At 38.9% G+C, this 24935-nt stretch overlaps 1 protein-coding gene across 1 annotated transcript in view; it reads right to left on the bottom strand.

The window, feature by feature from the left end:
• Positions 1–19513: 19513 nt before the first annotated feature.
• LOC111158034 (tetratricopeptide repeat domain 6) overlaps positions 19514–24935 on the bottom strand; it is a 218685-nt gene continuing 213263 nt past the window's right edge. The window contains exons 30-31 of the mRNA XM_022519831.1: positions 20095–20320; positions 19514–19650 (exon numbers count right to left, since the gene is read on the bottom strand). Of these exons, the coding sequence (XP_022375539.1) occupies positions 19514–19650; positions 20095–20320 (363 nt within the window). The remainder of the gene's footprint in view (positions 19651–20094; positions 20321–24935) is intronic.

The raw sequence follows: 24935 nt of genomic DNA, 5'->3' as shown, positions 1-24935 counted from the left end.
TTGGGTAGGTTGAACAGGTAATATTATTCCCATTAAATCCATGGATCTTAAAGCTAGAAGGGACTTGAAGTGAAGATAGGTCTTCAGAGCAGCCAAGTTGACATAACTGGTAGAGATGGGACTAGAAAAATCTCATTCTGACCACCAGACCCGTTGCCTTTCTGTTACATCATGATCTCTCATATATGTCAAGTACAGAAAGCTGAAAGGGATGATTTAGTCTGCAGATGATCACAAGGGAAGGCAGAAGAACAAGGTGTTCAAGGGTTTCAAATAGTAGAATGTCTCTGTTTTATAACCACATCAACTGAGACCCCCACATTCAAAGTTATGGAAGTGTGAGGTACAGAACCTCTTAAATCTCTGAAGGTATATGTGCCAGTGTGAAAGCTGATGAAGCAGCAAAAAGCCCCACATTTAGCCTCTCCAGCTGCAAGGGAGCATTGGTTTCCAGTCAATGCATCCCACCTGGCTTTCTCAGGGGATACCTCGGTCTGAGATTTCAGAATCCCTGAGGAGGAAGGTCATCTCTAAAACTTAAACTATGCTCCACAGGCTCCAACTTTAATCCAAAATCTTGAAATCCCATTAGAACAAATTCTACTTAGAAACCAAATTGTACAGTTTCTCCCCACAAACAACGCCACAGAAAAGCTCCAAAGCAAGGACAACTGTCTAGCCCCTCTCCTCGGAATAACCCTTGGGTTAGCCCATAGATGTACTGACAAGACTAGGCAAGGTGACAACCAAGCTGGGAAGGGGGAAAGGGGCCATTTATTTTATAAGGAGACCCCTGTGTCTACATCTTCATATTCAATAGCTGACATGGGAGATGCAAGGTGAGACAGGTTGCCCAAGGATTGTATCGCAACCTCCTTGCCCCTTGTGAGGCAGGGTAACGTGTGGCCGCCTAGCTAAGCTCTTTATTTGGCAAGCCACCAGGCATTTGGAACAGACAACTGGGTCACCATGCCCCTGTGACATCAACACTGTTCAGACACTGGAGCAAGTAAGACAGGAATTTGATCCAAAGATTGGTTTTGGACAACCACACTCAGACTGGAAGGCTGAGCCCCTGAAAAAGATCTGTCTCGCCAGCTGGCCAAAATAAATACGTGCGAAAAGAAAAGAAAAGGGGAGAAAAGCAGATTATGAAAACTTTTTCCAGACATGCAATTCTAAACCTTAAGTCCAGATATGCACTTTAGAAAAAAAAAAAAAAAATGCCCAAGTCTTTTAAACTATTACATCCCTGGGAACGACCTTATTTTACTTTCTATTTCCTTTGATTCAGAAAATTGACATAGAACGAAATCAAGGATCTTATATGCATTTATGTAGAAGCTTATGATTCTGAGTATTAAAGCACATTAGTACAAGGCTGAAATGCATGTCAGTTGATTACCGCTGATACAAAACATGCATGAATACCTTCTATATCCTGGGAGTGAGCACTGCCTTTTTGTTGCAAATTACTGAAATCCATGCTCACATTTTAAATTGTTTCTTTTCTGAGAGGTCAAATCCACCCCCCCCCATGTTGTTTTACTTATTTCAACAAACACACATCAAATACCTACTCTTTGCTGTGTAATTCATTACTGAATTCAAGACTTCTTCTTTTTTATGTTGCAGCAAGGAAGAAGAGAAAGAAAATGAAGTTCCCCATGGGGAAATAGCTTTGAGACCTGATTGTTCACAATGCTAATCTTCATGTAACTTAGAAAAAGTACATATTGAATTTGGAGAAGTTTTAAGACGCCCATTAAGATGAGATGGGTAGAGTTTTGTTTCCACTCATAATGAATATTGTCGTCTTATTGTATTTTGAAATGGTAGCATGCGTTGGTTGTTTCCAATCCCACAGTCTCAAATAAGAACAACATCAGTGAAACAAATTTGTCATGAATAATATATTAATTATTATGTGCCAGAAGTTTAGCAGCAACAATATTAACTAGTAAGTAGACCCTTAAAGTCATCAATGATAAAGAAATAATCGTCAAAATACTACAATACTATGGAAAAGGGAAAAGATATTCCTATAATTAACTGCTGTATTCCCCTGTTCCAGTACTCCAGGGCCTGGGAGAGCAGAATGTTTATAGCCGGTATTAACATTCATATCCTAAATAGCTTTTTAATGACACTGTTCTTCTTTGGTTAAATTATGTCACATAAAACCTCCCAGAGAAATGGAAAAAAAAAAAAAAAAGGAATAAAGAAAGAAAACCACAGCAATGAACAAGACATATAAAGTTCCCAAATTCCTTCCATTGCCTTGCTGATACCTTGCCCATTACCGAGCATGCTTTCAAAGCAGCCATTCTGACCTTTCTAATGAGTATCTTCTGAGAATCACAACTGTCATAAAAGAAAAGAGATCTTATTAACCAAGAAAGTTCATGTTCCACGTAAGCCTCACACATTAAATATTGCATAATCCTTTCACTAGGGAGCAGAAAAGATCAATATTCTAAGTACAATGATCTTAGATAAGCTTATTTTTTGTATTTGGATAATAATGACACACTCTAAACCCTAAATTATGAGTAAACATCTGAATGCAAAACACATAAACACTTTCCCTTATTTTTGACAATTTATTTAAAACTGTTAATTATGCCTTTGATGCCTGACCCATTTATATAAAAGTTACACTATAAATGAAAGACAAAGAGAAGATGCCCTTATTTGGGCACCACATAGCATAACTAATTTTCCGTATCAAAGGATATTTATTCTTCTTTGGGACAAAATTAGATTGATTGGCGAGGTGCTCAGGAGTATCAGTCTTTATGTAACCTGCCCAGGGTTAATGTTAAATACCAAATTTCTCTATGCAAATAGCTAAAAATACCTTGTTTTGAAAATTCTCAAATCAAAGAAATGTGGATAATAGGGGATGAATAAAACAAAAACATTCAAAAATAAATCCACTCGTGTTGATGCTGAATCTATATGCTTCATATGTTTAATTATGTCTTAATATCTGCTTACCCACATCAATCATGTCTGGCTCTGTGGTAAAGCTCAGATTCATTACACTTCTTTAATAGCATCTAGCACAATATGATGCCCCTATTATAAGGACCTTTGATGACCGCTACAAACCCCCAGCTGAACTCCCAGTTACCACAAGAGTATCTTCCCAAAAAAAAGAATTTTTTTAAACAAACATAATCACCAATAACAACAGATTCTTGCACTGACTTGTCACTGTTCTTCAGTACTCTTTCAGTCAGAAGGAAATTCTTCTGAGTAATGCAGTATTTCTCTAACTCGAAGGTGCAGACAGAGCATCTGCAGATCCTGATTCTGATCCTGGGGGGAGGCCCAAGATTCTGAGTTTTTAACCGCTCCCTGGTGAGGCCAGCGTTACCAGTCCTGGAAACACACTGCGTGTAGCCAGAACAGAGAATTACCTCTAGGATACCAGTAAAAAGCCTCGGTATGCTACTGGAGCATGTTTTGGATTTTCCTATAAAGGCGCTCATCCCAAACACTACCTACCTTCTTAGCTAAATTAAAGAACAACTTTCATTGCTGTGACAACAGATCCTTCAAGTGGAAAAATGTAAAGCATTGGAACACCTGGGTGGCTCAGTCGGCTAAGTGCCTGCCTTTGGCTCAGGTCATGATCCCTGAGTCCTGAGATCAAGTCCTGTACCAGGCTCCTTGTTTGGAGGGGAGCCTGCTTCTCCCCCTGCCTGCCACTCTCCCTGCAGGTGTTCAAGCACTCTCTCTCTTCCTTTCTGACAAATAAATAAAATCTTTTAAAAAAAAGAAAATATAAAGAAATAACAGTCTAGCCCTCATTTAAAGGAATTAAACATACCCTTTTCCCACTGAAATATTCATCCATTAATCAAACATCTGTTCAGCATCAATGGAGTGCCACTGCCAGGCAAGGCAGAATAAAAAAGGGCACAAACCTTGTATTTGAGGAGTCTGCAGTATAGTAGGAAAGCTGAAACATCTTAACATCTTCCCCAAACACTGTTAACCGCGCCCCCACATAGACAGGAATCTGTCCTCCCACAAGTGGAAAGATGAGGGGGGTTAAGGAGGGGCTGAGGAGAGAGAGAGCTCAAAATTGTGTGAATCAAGGATACCTGAAGGGGGTGGGCGTCGCCCTCCGAAGATGAGCTGAGCCCAACATGCAGAGAGTTGGAGAGTGAGGAATGGTCCCCCACAAAGGCACAGAGAGAAATTTGGGTGTTTTTGTTAACAGTTTTCTTTCTACAACCAAAATATTTGACATTTTAGACCATGTTTTCTTAAAAGGTTTTTTCAGGACTTCAAAGATTAGACTAGAACTTCTCAAAGCTCCAGAGTTCATGAAGCAGGATTTTTGAACCAGTAGCATTAGCAATACCCAGGAACTCCATAGAAATGCAAGTTTTTGGTTCCCTTCCGGGACGTACTGGATCAGAAACTCTGGATCAGAGCCTGGGATTCTGGTGAAACAAGTCTACAGCAAAATTGGAAAACCACGGGGCTAGACCTCCTCTGCTTCAGTATAGAAAGGAATCTCTCAGGAGCTTATTGAAATGCAGAGTCCCCAGCTCCACTCCAGAGATCCAGATAACTGAGGTAAGGCCTCAAATATACATTTGTAATAAACATTCTAGCCTATTTTGACCCACATGGACCACAGGCCCCATTTTGAAAAGCAGAGAGTTATAGTTTCAAAACAGGGTATAAGGGAAGGGAAAAAAAGGTGTGAAGAGAGTCAACAAACAAACAAAAGGAGAAAAGGAAGGAAAAGAAAGTAAAACAGCTCTTTGTTTATCAGTATGTAACCAGCCAGTAAGGAAAGGGTTTGATTCTGAATGCTCTGGAAAAAAAAAAAAAAAAAAAAATAGATCCAGAAAGCTGATACCTAAGTAACTCACACATTTCATAAAGTTTGATGGACAGTTCTGTGAGGATTTTTCAATAGCTATAAACAATTCCTCTTTTATAACAGAGGTCTCTGAGTAGGGCTCCTCTTGACATTACAAGTGTAGAGAAATCACTCGAGTTCTTTCTTGCTTGATGCCCAAGATAAGCCATTGCTGTTTTTTAAAAGACTGTCATTTATTGCTTGTGGGTCATAGGAGAGCTGAATGGCAGAAATTATTCTTAAAGCCTTGTCCTATTTAGAAAGCTAGGTCAGCATTAGCCATTTCTTCTTAGAGCGTCCTTTCTTTTTCTCATAAACTTTCAGGGATAAATCTCAGAGATTTATCTTAGTATCTAGAAATAAAAGTTCTAGTGCAGTAGAGGCTACAACCTTATAGTGTACTGAGGTTAGATACTAAATGTTAGGGTTGAATTGTCCTCTCTAATCTTCCTCATTTTAAAACAAAATAAAACAGGATGAAATCAGAGAGGGAGACAAACCATAAGACACTCTTCTTAATCATAGGAAATAAACTGAGGGTTGCTGCAGGAGTAGGGGCAGGGAGTGGGGGATGGGGCAACTGGGTGATGGACATTAAGAGGGGCATGTGATATAATGAGCACTGGGTGTTATATAAGGCTAATAAGTCACTGACCTCTACCTCTGAAATTAATACTATATTATATCATATGTTAATTAATTGAATTTTAATTTTAAAAGGGAGTGGAAAAAGCCAATAAACAAATAAATAAAACAAAATTATATTGCCACTTTGGGCCTAGGTTATTGCAAACAGAAGATAAGGCATGGAATTCCTGAAGTCCTCACAGAACTGTATAGTTTCTGGAGTGTCAAGAGACAGTGTTTCCAGGGCACAGATCCCAAGACCTGCAGACCCCTGCCAGGTAACTTCTCTGTATTAGTTGGGGCCTCAGTGTCTGTCCTTTGAGAGACAACTTAGACTTCAATAAAAAACCAAGGCCCTGCAGATTGTTCAACCCCTTAACTGATGTGTGGCTTAAGTAAATTACCTAGTCTGTTTTCGCTTCAGTCTTCTCATCTGTAAAATGGGCATGATAATCACAATAACTTCATGGAGCACTTGTAATAATTAAAGAGATAATACATATACAACCTTTAGAAAGGGTCTTGACAGTTTGTAAGCACTTAAATATTATTATTCCACATATTTTATATAGCATAGAACAGATCTAAGGAGACATGAAGATAGTACTTATAATATTAAAATACAGGTATCACTGAAAGTTCTTTGAGAAATGAATTACTCTAATCAAAAATACTTTCCTTCAGAATCAAAAACAAAACAAACACCTCAAAGAGAGGAGCTTCAGCCTTTTTTTTCTGCCTGTCTTGGTATTTTCATTCCGAAATATTCCTGAAATAGCATTCCTCAAATTTCTCAGATTGCCTGGGTTTTGTATTAAGGCTCCTTCCTTAAATGTGGGACCTTGGTGAACGGCCTAATATCCCTGGACCCAAATTTCTCCATCTGTAAAATAGGCCCCTGAGCACCTGCTGCGGAGGGATTCTCAGGAACGGTGTTGCTGTGTTGTGGCGGCAGTGGCTGCTGCTATCTTGTGGTCCCCAGGAGCACGGAGTGAATGCTGACCTCTACAAGTCTGTGGTACATCTCCAAGCAGCCACTCAAAGGGGTGAAATGTCTTCAAAGTCCTTTGTTTTACGGTTAAGATTCATGTGAATTTTTAAAGTTCTATTCCATGACTTAGTGGTATCTTTTTATGTGAAACTGCTTAAATTGCTTTCCTGTTAAATTACTGTAATCTTTCTCTCCTCTCTCCCTTGAACACTCCCCAAGTAAAACTGATATTCTTTGGCTACCCAGTTTTTTCCCTCGTGGTAAAAACATCCCAGGTTCAGAACCCTAGAGGAAAGTTCTGTTCAAAACTCACATTTTCACAATCAAGCTTCGACAAGAAGTCTAGTCTATTAAGGTATTTTCTGGATTGCCAAGGATGTTCGGTTCTCAGACATTCTTTCTCCACCTTGACTCACCATTAAAGATCCAATATAGTAAACGTACAGCCTAGGAATTGAAAGCAGGAGATGCGGTACAGGAGAAGCCAGAGTTCCTCGGAAATGAGAGTGTGCCGCAGAGCTATTACACAACTCATACATTATTCAGGGTCAGTTGCATCCAGAAAAATTGTGTTGAGATGTCTCCCACATTTCAAAGGCAGAGTTGTACTACAGAATTTGCAAATTTTCTGAATGGGATGCCAAGACTTTAATAAAATCATTGTTCTGTTATTTTTAAGGAAAGGAGACCTCATTTCTAGCTTTTGTGTAATAAATCACCTTAACTGAAACACTAAAATTCTTATCTTTCTCTTCAAATTCAAAAGAGAAATTTGTTCCTAGCTTATAAAGCAAACATACCTAAATGGCAGTCTCCCATTCTAATAAATTCAGAATATTGTGATTTATAAGAAGCTTTTTAAAAAAACTTACTACTGCGTAACGGTCATAATGCCATAAATTATGAAGCTAAATTCCCAATTACCTTTTCTTTCTTTAAATAGAAGTCAAGCTAAGTTGATTCATAGACTTACAAAGGTCTCCTTTGGGAAGGTTATAGAAAAAAAGAAATGTTTCATGCAATATAATTAGAGATTTATTCCTCAGGCCTTAGAACTACATAAATAAAAATCACACTTTAAAGTATCAAATTATATATATAATATAATATATATATAGTGGCAATAAATGGAATTGTCTAACCTAGTAACCAACTGAATTAACATTAAGGAGAATTTTTCTATCTGGAATGTAAATGATGCTTTTTCCATTTTCCAGTTAGTGATTTATTCCTTGTAAGTCGTGGTTATAAAATTATAAGTATCATCAGCATAAACCACTAGTCAGTTTAGATTCCTTTCTCTATTAAAATTTGTGTCATGAAGTTGACACAAATATGTAGAGGCAAAGTTTTCAGTGATTAAGTTTTTTTTATTTTCATCGGAGGCTTTGTAGAGCTTTCTACTTGCAAAGAAGCATCTCGAGTAAAACAAAATCACCATATGGGTACATTCAAACTAATACCCTCTCCTTTTGCAGATAAATTAAAATTGTGGTGCTGGGAAGATAAAAGATTTCAACTGAATCACAGGTTTAAAAAGCAAATTTTCTGTTTTTCTTGGAAATTTAAGTGACTATGATCACTACACTATATATTTTAGAAGATTTTTTTTTTTTAAGGCTATTTTTTGGGAACAGATGGTCATGGTGCAAACATGGACTGAGAAGCTTCATGAGCAGGACCTGCCTGATGCACATGGACCTCTAAAGGGGACCTGCCTTCCAGCTCTAGCTCAGAGTCCCCTGTGGGCACCAAGGGAAAAAGAGCAATGTGTGTCTTTCATAGTCTTAAGTATTGCCTCAAATAAGCTATTTAACCTAGGGGACAGGGACATAACTTTATATCTTTTCTACTATAAAATCTAGACATGCCCAACAATTAAAAAATAAATCCAAGAATGCAGGAGCATCAAAAGTGAAAAACCAAGGTTCTCTTAAATCTCCCACATACCGTCTATCAACAAAGCCTACACCAGCAATCTGCTTTCCACAGGTACTCACTGTTACAGGCTGGTGTAAAAAATCGTTTAAGACTTTTATGAAAATGCAATAGGCATATTTTGTATATGTACAATTTTACAATAAAATGGGATTATACTCTAAATGTTCTACACGTCCACATGGGAAGCCAAATTATCACTAGAAGGTTTCTTTGCTAGAACAGAATCTGAAAGAATAGAAGTAGTTCAATTGCCTTAGTGGTTTAGTCGATTAAAGTTATAACAGTGGTATGCTTCATTTACTTTATGGGAATTTACCAGGTCAGGATCCCAGGGTTGGGCTCCCTGCTCAGCAGAGAGTCTGATTCTCCCTTTCTTTCTCCCTCTGCCTTTCTCCCTGCTCCTGCTCACGCACTCTCTCTCTTTCTCTCAAACAAATAAATAAAATCTTAAAAGAAAAAAATAAGGTCAAAGATCAGAACATTCCTGTCCACTCTCTAGAGCACCCATTCAGCAGAGCTAAGAACACACATGTAAATGTTTGCGGTCAGACCATTCCCTCCCCCATTCTAGGTTCAATGCACACCATTTCCCCTTGATTAGCATAAACTTCCTCACAGAAGAATCATAATTAAAAATTTGTTATAGTCTTTTATTCATTATCCTTGATTGGGTTATAACTTGATTATATCATAGCATCACCCAATTATAAAAATTACAATGATCAGCCTGAGATGTTGAGACATGATGATTTCAGACATTTCGCCCTCATCACCTTGACCGAGATGTTTTTCACCTGTTATTTTTACCGAAGTCTGATCTCATTCATTACATCTGGAGGTTTTCTAACTTCGTGTTCTAAAGCTCTTCATCTTCTCTTGTGGTTTTGAGGGTACTGTGCGTGTATGTGTGAGTCAGGCACTCTAAGAGCTGTGGAGGCTGAAGATCTCTCTGCTCACAGAAAGTGTGAAGTAAGAAGAGCAATGATGTCATTGCTTTGACCTTTGAAGAGTCTGGGCTTGCCTAGAATCTCACGGGATACTCGCTTTATCATAGAAATGAATAGTCCTCTGTAGCCTTAGTGTGTTGGGTCATAATGTCCTGCGGGACACAATGTTCAGGACTGCCTTTTATTTAAGTAAACTCATCAAATATGTATGAAGCACCTGCTGTGTGCCAAGAACTGTGGTAAGCTTTGGAGATAGAGCAGCAAACAAGGGAGACATAATCCTGGCCCATGCACAGTTTCTGACTAGTGGAGAAGACACCCACTAAAAAAGAGTGGACATATATGAAGCATGTTCCAAAGAGTAGGTAGGGTAGAGCAAAAAGGTCTAAGCTACCACCCCACCCCCCACAGGAAGGGGAAAATGTCTCTTCCTGAGAATAAATTAGCCAGGCAAAAGTGGGTAAGGAGACAAAGAGATGTTGGACATTGGGAGCTCAGCATGGATAGTCATAAAACGCCTATTATTCTAGGAGACCAAAGATTCTAAGACATTGACTAACATATTTTATGCCATTGGAGAACCTCTCAGAGTAAGACCTTGTTATTACAAAATTCTCAGAATATAGACAGACTCTCAAAGTGCATGATTATTGCTTCTGGTTCTGCTCTGCCTGTCCAGACACCAATCAGCTTCTGCTTCTGGTTCTTCCTCTTTCCCTCCACTATCTCAACTAGGCATTATTTGCTTTTTCCTCCCTCCCTCTGATCACTCTTCCAGATGCACTCATCAACCACCAGTACTGTGGAATACGGTGTTTCCCAAATTGTAATATGTGTAATACCAGCATAAAAGGAGATTCTTTTAGGTAGAACAAAGACAAACTTTTCATTAGTTACACATTTATTTTTACAAATTTCTTCTTTTTAAGTAAATTCAATTAATACTAGTAAGTCTATTTAAAGAAATATAGAGAGTAAACAAAAATGAAACAAGGTTTGGGCAACATCATTGAACTAGAGGTACTCTAAATTATTCTTTAACCTTTCTGTACCTCATATTTTTCTCCTATAAATGGGAATAACAAGATCTGCCTCAGTGACAATGGTGAAATAAAAATGTCCATAAGCCACACCTGAGTTTCTGGTACCTAATAGGTTTTTAACAAATGATAATTGTCTGTTTCTTCCCTTTCTTACTGCCTACATATCGAACTTTCTACTGTCATTCCTACCTGGCTTTTAATATTAAAGATAAAATGTTAATATTAAAGATATTATTAATATTAAAGATATTAATATTAAAGATAAATAAATATTGCCCATTAGACTATATTTCAAATGAAAAGCTCAAGCTAACCTCACCACTATCATACCATTTATCTAAGGCTAAGTTGGATACGAGTACATAGACACGTTGACAAAGATATAAATATATCCATAGATATGCCAGTACAAAAGAAATGTTAAAGACTGGCAATCCTTTTACTGCACTAATGATCATTAGGCAAAAAGCTTTAACACCGGTATGATAAAGATTAATAGACTATGAGTTAATCTTGTTTGACTTTTCTGTGGTGAAAATAAGAAGGAGGAGCAGTGACTTTTTTCAGGGTGGGGTTTGGTTAGAGGGAGGGAGAGAGAAAGAATCTCAAGCAGGGTCCAGGCCCAGCTGGAGCTTGACACCAGGCTCAATCTCAAGACCCTGAGATCATGACCTGAGCTGAAATCAAGAATCTGACACTTAACCAACTGAGCCACCCAGGAGCCCCAAGGAGTAGTGGCTTTTAAAGTAGAATAGAGGGAGGAGGAACAAGATGGCAGAGAAGTAGGAGACCTAAATTTCATCTGGTCTCAGGAATTCAGCTAGATAGTTATCAAACCGTTCTGAACACCTAAAAACTCAACGGAAGATCGAAGAGAAGAAGAGCAGCAATTCTAGGAACAGAAAAGCAACTATTCTCTGGAAGGTAGGACATGTGAAGAAGTGAATCCAAGGTAACCTACTGGAAGATTGACCGTGGGGGAAGGGGTCGACTCCTGGCAAGTGAGACAGCAGCAGAGTACAATATCAGAACTTTTAGAAGTCTGCTCCACTGAGAGACGTTGCTCCGCTATGCGGAGCGTAGCCCTCACAGGGACAGTGTTGTCTCAGCACTCTCAGGTCACAGAAAGACCGGGGGTGTCTTGAGTGTGGTAGATCTCCTAGGTACTGGAGCTGGGAGGACGGCTGCAGAGATGGAGCCGAAGAGGGGGCTCTCAGCCTGGGTTTACCTTAACTGTGATCCAAGGCACAGTCGGGCCACTGCTCTTCAAGCAGGGACCCCACAAGTGGCAGATTCGGGGATCTGGGCAGATCCTTCCTCCACTGGGAGAAGTGGCACAGGAGAGTGCTGTGGGAATCGGCTGGGTTTTGAGACTCCAAACAGGGCTGTGCGCCAGAGACAGAAACGCTTGGTCACAGGCTGAGTGAGCACAGAGCGCAGCCAGAGACCAGGGAGATGGGAGGGATTGACTGCTTTTCTCCGAGGGCGCACTGAGGAGTGGGGCCCCGAGCTCTCAGCTCCTCCAGCTGGAGATTGGGAGGCTGCCATCTTCATTCTCCTCCTCCAAAGCTGTACAGAAAGCAGAAAGCGTTCAGGGAACAAAAGCTACTGAAAGTGAACCGGAGCAGATTACTTAGCCCGGCCCCTGGCAAGGGCGGTGCAATTCCGCCTCGGGCAAAGACATTTGAGAATCATGGCAACAGGTCCCTCCCCAAGAAGATCAGCAAATGGGGCACCTGGGTGGCTCAGTGGGTTAAAGCCTCTGCCTTCAGCTCAGGTCATAGTCCCGGGATCCTGGGATCGAGTCCCGCATCGGGCTCTCTACTCAGGAGGGAGCCTGCTTCCCCTCTTCTCTCTCTGCCTGCATCTCTACCTACTTGTGATCTCTGTCAGGTAAATAAATAAAATCTTTAAAAAAAAAAAAGGTCAGCAAGAACATCCCTCCAAAATGTTTGACCTGATTGATGAGAAATGGTGTTTTGCAGGGAAATACAGCACATAGAATTCATGGCTTTTTTTCCCCATGATTCTTTAGTCTTTCAAAGTTAAATTTTTAAGATTTTCTTTTTTTTCCCTCTTTTTTTAAATGTACAATATGTGCAATACAATGTCTTTCTCAAGAAACAAGAAAGGTCTCAAGTACACAACCTAACTCTACACCTAAAGGAGCTGGAGAAAGAACAGCAAAGAATGCCTAAAACCAGCAGAAGAGAAATAATAAAGATCAGAGCAGAAATCAATGAAATAGAAACCAAAAGAGCAGTAGAACAGATCAACAAAACTAGGAGCTGGTTCTTTGAAAGAATTCATAAGATTGATAAACCCCTTGCCAGATTTCTCAAAAAGAAAAAAGAAAGCACCCAAATAAATAAAATCATGAATGAAAGAGCAGAGATCACAACCAACACCAAAGAAATACAAACAATTATAAGAACATATTATGAGCAATGATATGCCAACAAATTTCACAATCTGGAAGAAATGGATGCATTCCTAGAGATGTATAAACTACCAAAACTGAACCAGGAAGAAATAGAAAACCTGAATGGACCCATAACCAGTAAAGAGATTGTAGCAGTCATCAAAAATCTCCCAACAAACAAGAACCCAGGGCCAGACGACTTCCCAGGGGAATTCAACCAAACGTTTAAAGAAGAATTAATACCTATTCCCCCTGAAACTGTTCCAAAAAACAGAAATGGAAGGAAAACTTCCAAATTCATTTTATGAGGCCAGTATTACCTTGATCCCAAAACCAGACGAAGATCCCATTAAGAAGGAGAATTACAGACCAATATCCTTGATGAACACAGATGTGAAAGTTCTCACCAAAATACTAGCCAGTAGGATCAACAGTACATTAAAAGGATTATGCACCACAACCAAGTGGGATTTATTCCTGGGCTGCAAGTTTTGTTCTGCATCAGCAAATCAATGTGATACAATACATTAATAAAAGAAACAAGAACCATATGATACTCTCAGTACATGCTGAAAAAACATTTGGCAAAGTACAGCATCTCTTTTTGATCAAATCTCCTCACAGTTTAGGGAGAGAGAGTACATAGGTCAGTATCATAAAAGCCATCTATGAAAAACCCACAGCAGAAATCAGTTGTATTTCTATACACCAAGAACAGGATAGAAGAAAGAGAAATTAAGGAGTCAATCCCATTTACAATTGCACCCAAAACTGTAAGATACCTAGGAATAAACCTAACCAAAGAGGCAAAGAATCTGTACTCAGAAAACTATAAAGAACTCATGAAAGAAATTGAGGAAGACACAAAGAAATGGAAAAATGTTCCATGCTCATGGATTGGAAGAATAAATACTGTGAAAATGTCTATGCTACCTTAAGCAATCTACATGTTTAATGCAATCCCTATCAAAATACCATCCATTTTTTTCAAAGAAATGGAAAAAATAATCCTAAAATTTATATGGAATGAGAACAGACCTCAAATAGCCAGGGGAATGTTGAAAAAGAAAGCCAAAGTTGGTGGCATCACAATTCCAGACTTCAAGCTCTATTACAAAGCTGTCATCACCAAGACAGTATGGTACTGGTACAAAAACAGACACATAGATCAATGGAACAGAATAGAGAGCCCAGAAATAGACCCTCAACTCAATGGCCAACTAATCTTTGACAAAGCAGGAAAGAATGTCCAATGGAAAAAAGACTGTCTCTTCAACAAATGGTTGGGAAAATTGGACAGCCACTTGCAGAAGAATGAAACTGGACCATTTCCTTACATCACACACAAGAACAGACTCAAAATGGATGACGGACCTCACTGTGAGACAGGAATCCATCCAAATCCTTGAGGAGAACACAGGCAGCAACCTCTTCAACCTCAGCCAAGCAACTTCTTCCTAGAAACATCACCAAGGTGAGGGAAGCAAGGACAAATATGAACTATTGGGACTTCATCAAGATCAAAAGCTTTTGAACAGCAAAAGAAACAGTCAACAAAACCAAAAGACAACCGACAGAATGGGAGAAGATATTTGCAAATGACATATCAGATAAAGGGCTAGTATCCAAAATCTTTAAAGAACTTATCAAATTCAACACCCAAACAACAAATAATCCAATCACGAAAAGGGCAGAGGACATGAACAGACATTTCTGCAAAGAAGACATCCAGATGGCCAACAGACACATGAAAAAGTGCTCCACATCACTCGGCATCAGGGAAATACAAATCAAAACCACAGTGAGATACCACCTGACATCAGTCAGAACGGCTAAAATTAAGAAGTCAGGATATGACAGATGTTGGTGAGGATGTGGAGAAAGGATAATTATGCACACACACACACACACACACACACAAAAACAAAAAACCACGAGATCTTGCCATTTGAAACAATGTGGATGGAACTAGAGGGTATTATGCTAAATGAAATATGTCAATTAGAGAAAGACAATTATATGATCTAACTGATATGAGGAATTTGAGAAATAAGACAGAGGATCATAGGGAAAGGGAGGGAAAAATGAAACAAGATGAAACCAGAGGGATACAAACCATAAGAGACTCTTAATCTCAGGAAACAAACTGAGGATTACTAGAGGGGAGGAGGGTGGGATAGGGTAGGTGATGGACACTGGGGAGGGTATGTGCTATGGTGAGTGCTGTGAAATGTGTAAGACTGATGAATCACAGACTTGTACCCCTGAAACAAATAATATACTATATGTTAATAAAAAGAAAATAATAGAATAGGGATGGACTCTCAGCTCCACTGTTTACACCTATGTGACCTTGATCATGTAATCTGATATTTTTGTGCCTCAGTTTCCTCATCTAATGAAGCCTACTACCTTGTAAAACTGTTAAGAAGATAGAGGTGAGGTATATACCTTGCTTGAAGTAAATGCTAAAAATCGTGATTATTATATTGTTTTCAACTTTGACCCACTATGACCCATGGCCAAACTAGAAAATACCTCATTGCAGAAAAGATTCTATTACTCTGATCCATTCATGAGAAAAGAAAACCTCTCCATTTTTTCTAAATCTTCGAAACTGTATCAGAGTTAAGCCAAACATAAAAGAAGCCATTCTTGAAATTTTAAGCAGAAAGAGTTTTCATACAAAGAGAGGGGTGCTCACATCACTGTTAGAATGTCTAATGAAGTGGCTTCTAGATTGAGCCATCAGAAGAGCAACACAAAATTGTTTAAACTTAGGGAATCTGCTCTGCCATAAAGAGAAAGGTAGAAAATCAGGAAAAAGGCACAGCAGCTATTGGCTTCAGAAAAATGTACAATTCACCCAGGATCAGAAAGCCATGGCCATGAGGGTTGGCTGCAGAGCAACATTGCTAGATAAGACAAAGGACAGTTAAATTTGAATTTCAGAACAACAACAAAACATTTTTAGTGCGTGTCCCGTACAATAATCAGGACATATTAGACTCAAAAATGTGTTGTTGACCTGAAATTCAAATTTAACTGGGTGTCATGCGTTTAAGCAGGAATCCTGAATTACCCCTTCTTTATTTGAAATTAAAATTCAACCAGGTGTCCTCTCTGTTTATTTGCTAAATCTCAAGTTCTGCTCTAGAGACACCCATAGCCTACTGCTTTAAGACCAGCATGATGCAGCTTCAATTCAGTCTCATGCGATTGTGTCAGATCGGCAGAAACTAAATCACATCAGGAACTCTGGCTGCAAGGACATTTGGGAGACATAAGTCTTAGCTTTTCAGTCTCTGTATTATGGCAGGCATGGGAGAAGTGTGAAGGGGCATGTGACAAGCCAACAATTCGCCGGAATAGCTGCACAGTAATATTGATTCATTGCCTTTGTAATTTGTTTTATTTTGACAGACATATATTGAACATCTCTTCTTTTTTGGTCAGTATAAGTATTAAGGATATGGCACGAAACAAAACAAACAAACAAACAAAAAATAAATCCTTGTCCTCATAAAGCTTAGATTCTAGTGGAGAAAACAAAATGATTAACAACAACAACAAAAAAACCCACTAAATTACAGAAATTGAAAATAAAACTGAAAGTAAAAGCCACTTGTAATCCTACTAGTCTTCTTCGAGCTTTATGTAACAGCAAACGTTAAAAAAAAAAAATCTCCTTACTCTTTTCTCCCTCCAATTTTATTTCCCAGAGTTTATAATCAGTAGTTGTATGTGTGTGCTTGCATATTTATTATAAATAAGTTAAACATGATTACTAAGTCCCATGATGGTAGGAAGGATATACCTCAGTTCATCTGCTGAAAAGCTCAACATTGCTCAAGCTATTACAAAAAAGACAGAATCCAGGAATCTCCTTCTTCCTGCCTTGGGGTCTTCTGTGCCTGATTTAGCTCCAGTAGTTTTCTGGAAATCACTTTCTCCCTTCGTCTTCATCCTCTCTCCATTTTGCCTCTATCCTGCTGGGTCTCCTTTACCTGCCTTGGATCTTCTCAGAAAAGACGGACTCACTTGGAGTCAGAGTGGAGCACATACAAAACAGGGTAAACCTCTCTCTGCAGAGATCTGATTAATTTTCATACATCCAGTTTTCACCTGGAGATGATCAAATGTCCCCCGTACATTAATGTGAGGATGGAGGGAGATGAAGGGAATGAAGGGAATAGAAACCTATCACTCTCCCACCCCACCCCTACCTTATACCCCACTCATAGTTAAGTCTTAACTCCTCGTTCTGTCTCCTTTGTCTAGCACTAAAAATTCTTCATGTCTGACTCTATGTGAGCATGGTTGCCTGCCACCATTTCCTCACAAAGACCCTGCTCCAGCCACTCTCCAAACATGCTTTATTTTCCCATTTCTATCTCTGTCCTGACATTCAGTCTGTATGGATGGCCTTCAATCCAACACTTCTGCCCATGGGCACTGACCTCTGCTCAGGTTCTGGCTTCAGTGCCTCTTCCTCCGTGATGCCGCCTTAGATTCGTTCCTGCAGAAGCTGACCTTGAGACCAGGATTTGAGGACAGAGGTTTATTAGGAAGGGGGTTCCAGCAAGTTGGTGTTGAGGAGGAGAGAGTGAGGCAAGAAAGAGGAAAACCAACAAAGAGTATGTTTTGAGGAGGCTGTATGGTCAGCAACAGAATGGCTGGGGGGGGGGGGAGGCGGTGGGCAGTGTTCAAGCCAAAAGCTGAAGTGCTTATCCCTCACCTTCCATGGGTGATTGCTGAAGGTGGCTCCTAGTGACATGAACTCGCCGGTCGTTCGGACCTGGCCTGTGAGTGGACTGAGAGAAATGCCTCAGGTAGAAAGTGCAGGTGCGTGCAGGAGGACACTGCCAGTGTGCACAGAAACTGGGGGCCAAGGGGATGTGGACAGGGGGACGTATAGCATTTTGACCAGTTGGACATGATTTGGGCCATTATATTATTATGGCCTTTGGTTTCTATCAGTCCTGCCTCATGTTATAAGTGTTTGTGTGTGATCAGGAAAAAAACGTTAAATTACTCATTATCTTAGCCTGGTTTATCCCAAAAAGCAGAACCAGAGGCAAATGCTTCTGTGCTATGACTTTATCAAGAAAAGCAAACTGGGGAAAGTAGGAGCAGCGACAAAAGGGAGTGAGGCAGGGAAGGCAGAAGCGGGGACACAAGGTATGTTTTGAAGGTGGCGGCTGGGAGCGTCCTCAGGGAAGCTATATATGCTGATTGTCTCAAGACACCCCACCAAGAGAAGGGAGGGAGAAGACTCTACCTACCAGTTCCTTTCTCCCATCATGAGAGGTTCATTTGACAGGGATTTAGGTCCCTGCACATCCGCAGTACAGTTGGGGAAGTGCTGGCAGCATCCCGCAGCAATCCAACACCCCAGCACCAAAACAGATGCCCTGGGGCAGGGGCCGCGTGAAGCACGAGGCAAGGGGCTGTCTGTGGGGACATGCACTTGGTCTGAGTCTCATCTGTGGCCCAGGCTGGGCCAAAACTGTCTGGAGACAAGTGAAGGCAAGAGATCCGAAGTGGCTTATTAAATGTGTCGGACTCACCAACAGAAACAACTCACTAGGGGTGACCCAATCCTCATGTGGGCCCCACACATCATGCCTAGAAGATTATCTTCAAATAGTGTGAAGCATCCCCACCGTGGCTTACAAATGAAAAGCAACCTTCTATTGTGAAAATCTGGTACATCAAAATTTTAAAAAAAGGAAACTGAGTGGATAGAGGTATTCTTTCCAAAATGTCTGATTTCTGGGAAAACAAGTCTCTGAGGAACTAGAGATGTACTGGAAGAATGAAACGAAGAAGGAACATAAATGAGTGAAGCAAATGTGGGTGAAGTTTTGTTTTTATCAGTAAGATAAAGTAAAGGGGTTCTCTGGTTCACCCAAGGATCCTTTATAGACATTCTACACAGAATTTTTAGCTGTCTTTAATTTTTACTCATTAACTTCTTTGAAGCACTAATTATAAATGTATACAAAGTTTTTATATATGTTTATGAAACTTTCATCAAAGGGGTAAAAAGAACTATATCGAGGAAACGGGAAGGTCAAAATTTTTATAGGCGCTGTGTTGGAAGGGAGGAAACATGTAAAAGAGAAACGTGTTTATCCAGTGGAATAACCCAAGTACCAGGAAAAATAGGGGCCTGTGTAGACATTGTTTACAGGAAGAGAGAAGAAATGTACTTAATTTCTTTATAGTCATAAGCTCTGCATTTATTTTTTTTAAACCTGGATACTGTCAACTACATCATGAACAGGTATTGATGAAAAGATCAATGATACCTTTTCTATAATCATGAAGATTATAGTGTTTCAAAAGGAATTATTTTACTTTAAAGAAAATATTTTAAATGTTAATATTCCCAAAGAAACATTCCAATTTGAATTCTGCACCTCATGAAGAAATTCAGTTATTACTAGTTTTTTCAAATGTGCAGAAAATGATCTAGAAGTCTTAGAATTAATATGTAAATATATTGTTAAAATGAATTAAAGTGTTATACAGATAATAAAACATAATGAATGCAATAATTAAAATAGTGCAACCTTTGAAACAACAAATAAGTTTCAATTTCAGGAAGAAGAGCTGTGTAGATTGCTACAGAAACCATGGTCCCTGTAATCATATCCCTGAGGCATATTCTTGAAGGTTGAGTGCTTGAATATAGTCAGCCACAGCTTCCTCAGTCAGACCTATTTTACCACGAACCTCAGCTCTAAGTTTATACACTAGAGCGTCGTCAGGCGTCAAAGACAGGGCTGTAAAAGGAAAACATTTTAAGATATGTTTTATGAGGACACTGGAAAATATCCCCTATTTTAAAAATAAAAATTTTCTAAGAACTTTAGCACTGCTTATTTGAAAGCATTTTTCTTCAAATGTAAATGATTATTTAGTAAAATTAAATATTAAACCTTTCTAAGAAAACTAACTTGAGGAACACAGTACAATGTCTTTCCTTGGACAGCTGGCATTGTTTATGTCCGGTTGCCCTGATGATTTTCTGTATCTCAGCTTATCCACACTTTAAGTTATTCCATAAAGGAATCTATATTGATGGCATTAAAGATAAGATATATAAAAGCCTTAATTCTTATGTAAGCTTACCAAGACAGACAGACCTGGTGATTTTCTCCTTTTATTGTCTAAAAACAAATATATCAACCACTGTGATTTCCCCCCAAAATTATAAAACAAAATACCTTGACTTAGGTCTTCCTCAGCTAGTTCATATTGCTTTAAACAACAGTAGAAGTGTGCTCTGTTAAAATATACTGCGGCCCAGAAGGGACAGCTTTCAACCACATGTGCAAAATCTTCTTTGGCTTCTTTGTATCTTTCTAATATTGTATTTGCAATCGCTCGATTCATGGTAGCATATTCATTTTCTGGATCAAACCTTAAAGCTTTTGAGAAGTAGTCACTGGCCTATAAAATGTGAAGATGACGATAAGTTGAATATATTTTAATTGGCAGCTATATAGCGATCTGAAGCACTTTTGCTTCATGTATAAAACTGGTTAAATTTAAAGTGTATTTGAACTTTGTTCTTTCTTTCTTTCTTTCTTTATTTCTTTCTTTCTTTCTTTCTTTCTTTTTCTTTCTTTTTCTTTGTGTGCCTATGGTTCTATTTCCCTGGAACTGGGCACACATTAGCTGGGCAAATATTTCATCTAAAATGTGTCCAGCCAAAAGTCAGTTTGTTTTTTGTTATCACCATGTATTGGCAAATCTCAATAATGTCAGTGATAAAAATGCTCCTCTACTTACCCCTCAAGTCCCACACCTTTACACAGTACCAGAAAAGGGTAAAATATAAATCGGAAAATGTCACAACATGATACAAATATGTTAGAAAATTAACATTATTCATATACAAGCAGAGTATCTAAGAGCTAAAAAGGTAAATGAATTCTCCAAATAAGATTCTAAACCATACCACCAGGCTCACCCACCCCCCCCACCCCCCCATGGAGCACTGGGTGTTGTACGTAAACAATGAAATTTGGAACACTGCATCAAAATCTAATGATATATTTTATGGTGACTAATATAACGCAATAAAAATTTTTTTAAAAGATTCTAACCCATACCAGAAAGGGATAAAAACTTAGTGATACTATGAAAGTTATGAAGAAGGAAGAGTGAGGGAAAAAATCAACTTGTCAAGAAGATCGAAGACTCTAGATTATTCTCTACTCATCATCAAGCTGAAAAGAACCCTTTCAAGTGTGGTCTGTAGATTGGTTTTGGGGTCTTAGTCTGAGAAATCATTTCCTACAGCTCTGTAAAGAGTTTAAGTACAGAAACTGCGAGTAAACCATTAGTAACTTTTATAGCACTTTGACATAGTTATGACATTCCAGGACATGAACATATTTCTAATAACTTGTTTATGTTGTGTTTTAGCAAAATATTGATGAATAATAAGTTAGAAATTTTTAAATGGTCTTTCACCACAAATAGCTTCAGATGCTGCTTAGACATCCAACTAGACATCTCTTCTCTAATTCCACGAGGGTAAAAATTTGGTTCCTACTTTAAAATTTACTTCACTTAAAGGAAAAGTCATTTTTTAACAATACAGGTTGCTCTCTAATTTTTTACCATTCAGTTTTTCCCAACACACCACTGTCTTGCTTCTATCTATCTTCCCCAATTTTGTGAGTTCCACTCTTGCTAAGGCTGCAGATGTCCTCAAGCCCAATGGACATTTTCTAGTTCTTTACTTTCAGGACATTTCTGTGGCATGGACACTCTTGATTTCTCCTTCCTTTGTAAAATTCTCTGTCCTTGGGACAGAGCATCTCTCTGGTTTTCTCTTACCTATCTGTCACTTTCTCTGTCTCCATCACTGAACTATTGTTCTCTATATTTCCCAGGGATCTGACTTCAATTCACTTCCATCATGAGTGAAATGGAATACTGGTAGCATGGTGGCCAAGAGCTCAAACCATGGAGCTAGATTTCTAGGTTCAAATCCTGGCTCTACCACTTGTCATCTCTATGTCTTGGGTGAGTAGATAAAGCTCTTTTTGTCCCCAGTTTTCCTGTCTGTAAAATGGAAGTAACAACTAGAACTCTACTTCCAGTTTTGCTTTTAGGATTAAGTGAGGTTAGTATATGAAGTATATACAAAATATCCATCTATCCTAAGGCAATTCTCCATGAATTTTGCTGCCTCTGACTTTCAAGAGGCAATTCGTTCAAGATTGTGTAACCCATCTCATTTTTGGATGGAACTATTCAATGCGCCAGCGAAGTGCGGTAAAAGGATCTGTTAAGGGGATGGCAGAACTGACATCCTCCTGTGAAGGGCTTAAAGAGAATTCACTCTCAGACAGAAGACTGGACTCAGAATCATCAGAAATGAGGCAAGGAAATGACTCCAAGCAGGGCCAAGACTAAAAAGTAATTTAGGCTTCATTTTAATTAACCAGTAAATGATCAATAAAGGCCACACTATTCTACATCACAAAACCAGGACTTCAATCAGGTAGGAGTAAGTGCCTACCTCAGCTATGATAAAAGAATTCAGTAACGCACAATAATGTGCCTGTGAACAATTTAGGTTTCTCTTATAGCTTCCAAAATATATTGCTGAGAAAATAAAAGCCTATCCATTTCATGAAGTAACTTGAAGTATAGGAGTAATGGTTGTGATGCAGTTAAAGTCCAAAGACACCTACCACAATGATGGTCTTGATTTTTTAACAATTGGTCTAATGCCCTAATAACTGTAATTAATTAAAAAGCAGATCCAGTTATCTTTTTAATGTCACTCATAGTTCATGATGCATGCACGTGGCTCATCCAAAAGTGATTTAAAATTATTAAGTCACTAACTAATGCTGAAAGAAGCCAGAACATATCTAGGTTTGAACCCTCTAGAGATTATTTGATGTATTGAGGGACCCTTCTTCCTGTCCCTAAATCTTCCTTCCAGAATAGTTAGAAACAAAGGTTGAGGAGGTGGGGAGCAGGGGACAGAAGCCATTTTCTCCAAAAAAAGGTCTGTCTGCATTCAACTGTGCCCCAAGTCTCTGCCTTCCCTCATGGTATAATCAATAACGTGTCCTGCTCCCTTCAAAGACCACCCCAGAAACTTCCATACTTTAACCTCAGTTTCCTAAGATTTTGATCTTAATCATCCCTGCCACTTTCCTTCTGTCCCAACAATTTCTTCTTTTCTATTACATTTTTTATTAACACGGAGCATGAATCACTATCCTTCATATTTACAGAATTAAGAGAACTTCTTACACACTCTACCTCATTTCACTACTTCTCATCTCATGACTTCTCTTCACAGGACCTCCTGACCAGTTGAACTGCTTAATTCTTCACCTCATATTTCCTCCACAACCTTTACCTATCTAAGTCTCTGATTCACCACGGCCGCAACAATGTTCTTGCCAAAATCATCAGTGACTTCCTCCAACACCCTCTTCCTTGACTTCTCCCAGCAGCACTTGACACGGGACACTTTTCCCTTCTTAAAGCACATTATTCTGTCCTGCTTTTCTTCCCATCAGCCTGGCTGGATGCTCTCTTCTCAGTCTACTCTCTGGCATCTCCCCTCTGTTTCACTCTTAAACATTGGTGTTACCCCCCGGGCTTGCTCCTTAAACCGCTTCTCTCCACCTATACTTACCTATCCAGGCAATCTCAGTCTCAGTCCCGCACATATGCTCACACTGATAGAATAATGCTTCTGTGAGACTGCCTTAGATCTTCATCACTACTACTATTTTCTTGTTTGTTTTCTATTTGTTCCTCCAATAAGAAGTAAGTTCCATCAGAAAAAAAAAGTCTATCTTGTTTAACTCCATACTCTCAGGGTATTATTAATGCCTCATACATGGCAGGTACGTCATAAATATATGGAGATTGAAGGAATGAAGAGCTAAGTGGTATAAGGAAATATTTGCTGAACTTTTCCAGGAAAATAAAGACAAGAACCATAGCCTCTTGGTACATAAAGATGACTCAATGGATCATTTTATTAAGGGATCCGGTGGCAGTATTGGTGGCACAAGATAACACAGAGGTTACAGGTCTCAGAAAATGCAAGCAAAAAAACACACACACACAAAAAGAAAACCCAAGCCTTTTTAAAATGTGTACATCACATCAGGGGTGGTGCTTGGGTGGCTCAGTCAGTTAAGAATCTGCCTTCAGCTCAGGTCAGAACCCAGGGTCCTGAGATCAAGCCCTCCATTGGGCTCTCCGCTCAGCAGGGAGACTGCTTCTCCCTCTCCCTCTGCTGCTCCCACCACCTTTGTGCTCTCTCACTCCTTCTCTGTCAGATAAATAAATAAAATCCTTAAAAAATAAAAATAAAATAAAATGAGTACATTATCTTTGAAGGCAAGGATTGTGGAAAGTTCTGAAAAACACAGAGCTTGTGGTAGAAGCCTTCCCAGACTAGCTAGGCTAGAGAGGACATTTTGTAAAGTCCTTTGCCATAGCATCAAACGGAGCACAGGTTGGAGTTACCATGGCTCATCACCCTGCTCTCATAAGAATCTCTGCTATTTGACAAGGAACAAAATTTATCTCATCCAAATGTAACAGAAAAGTAATTTGCCTGCCTTCATTGCAAAAACAAGGATGAAAAATAATAGCTTAATTTTTGGAAAGAAAATAAAAACTCACCAGATAAAAAAAAGTATTGCTACAATGTAGATAAAAATTATAATATAACATTTCCAAATGAACTAGGAAAAAAATGTTAAAGGAACTATTGCATTTAAGAAAAAATAAATCAGTAATGAAGGATCTCATCAGAAATGAGGTGGCCAGGAAGGTTTGACATGGGAATGAGATGAAACTAGGAAAAAAAAAATTTTTTTAAGAAACCTGATCTATAAAGTCCACAAGGGATAATAGAGATTTCAGAGAACACAGGAGAGATTTAGAAGAGAGATGTGAAAAAGGCAAAGAAAATGAAACAAAAACTAAGAGATAGAAAACATGAGAAAAAATAATTGGTATATAGAACTCAAAGGACATCTTAGATATAATAATTGGCATTCATTCC

This window comes from Enhydra lutris, unplaced genomic scaffold (genome assembly GCF_002288905.1).
Source record: "Enhydra lutris kenyoni isolate GAN:26980312 unplaced genomic scaffold, ASM228890v2 scaffoldscaffold4, whole genome shotgun sequence".
Lineage (NCBI taxonomy): Eukaryota > Metazoa > Chordata > Mammalia > Carnivora > Mustelidae > Enhydra > Enhydra lutris.
The sequence above is the reverse complement of the archived record's forward strand: the minus strand, read 5'-3'. Positions and strand labels throughout refer to the sequence as shown.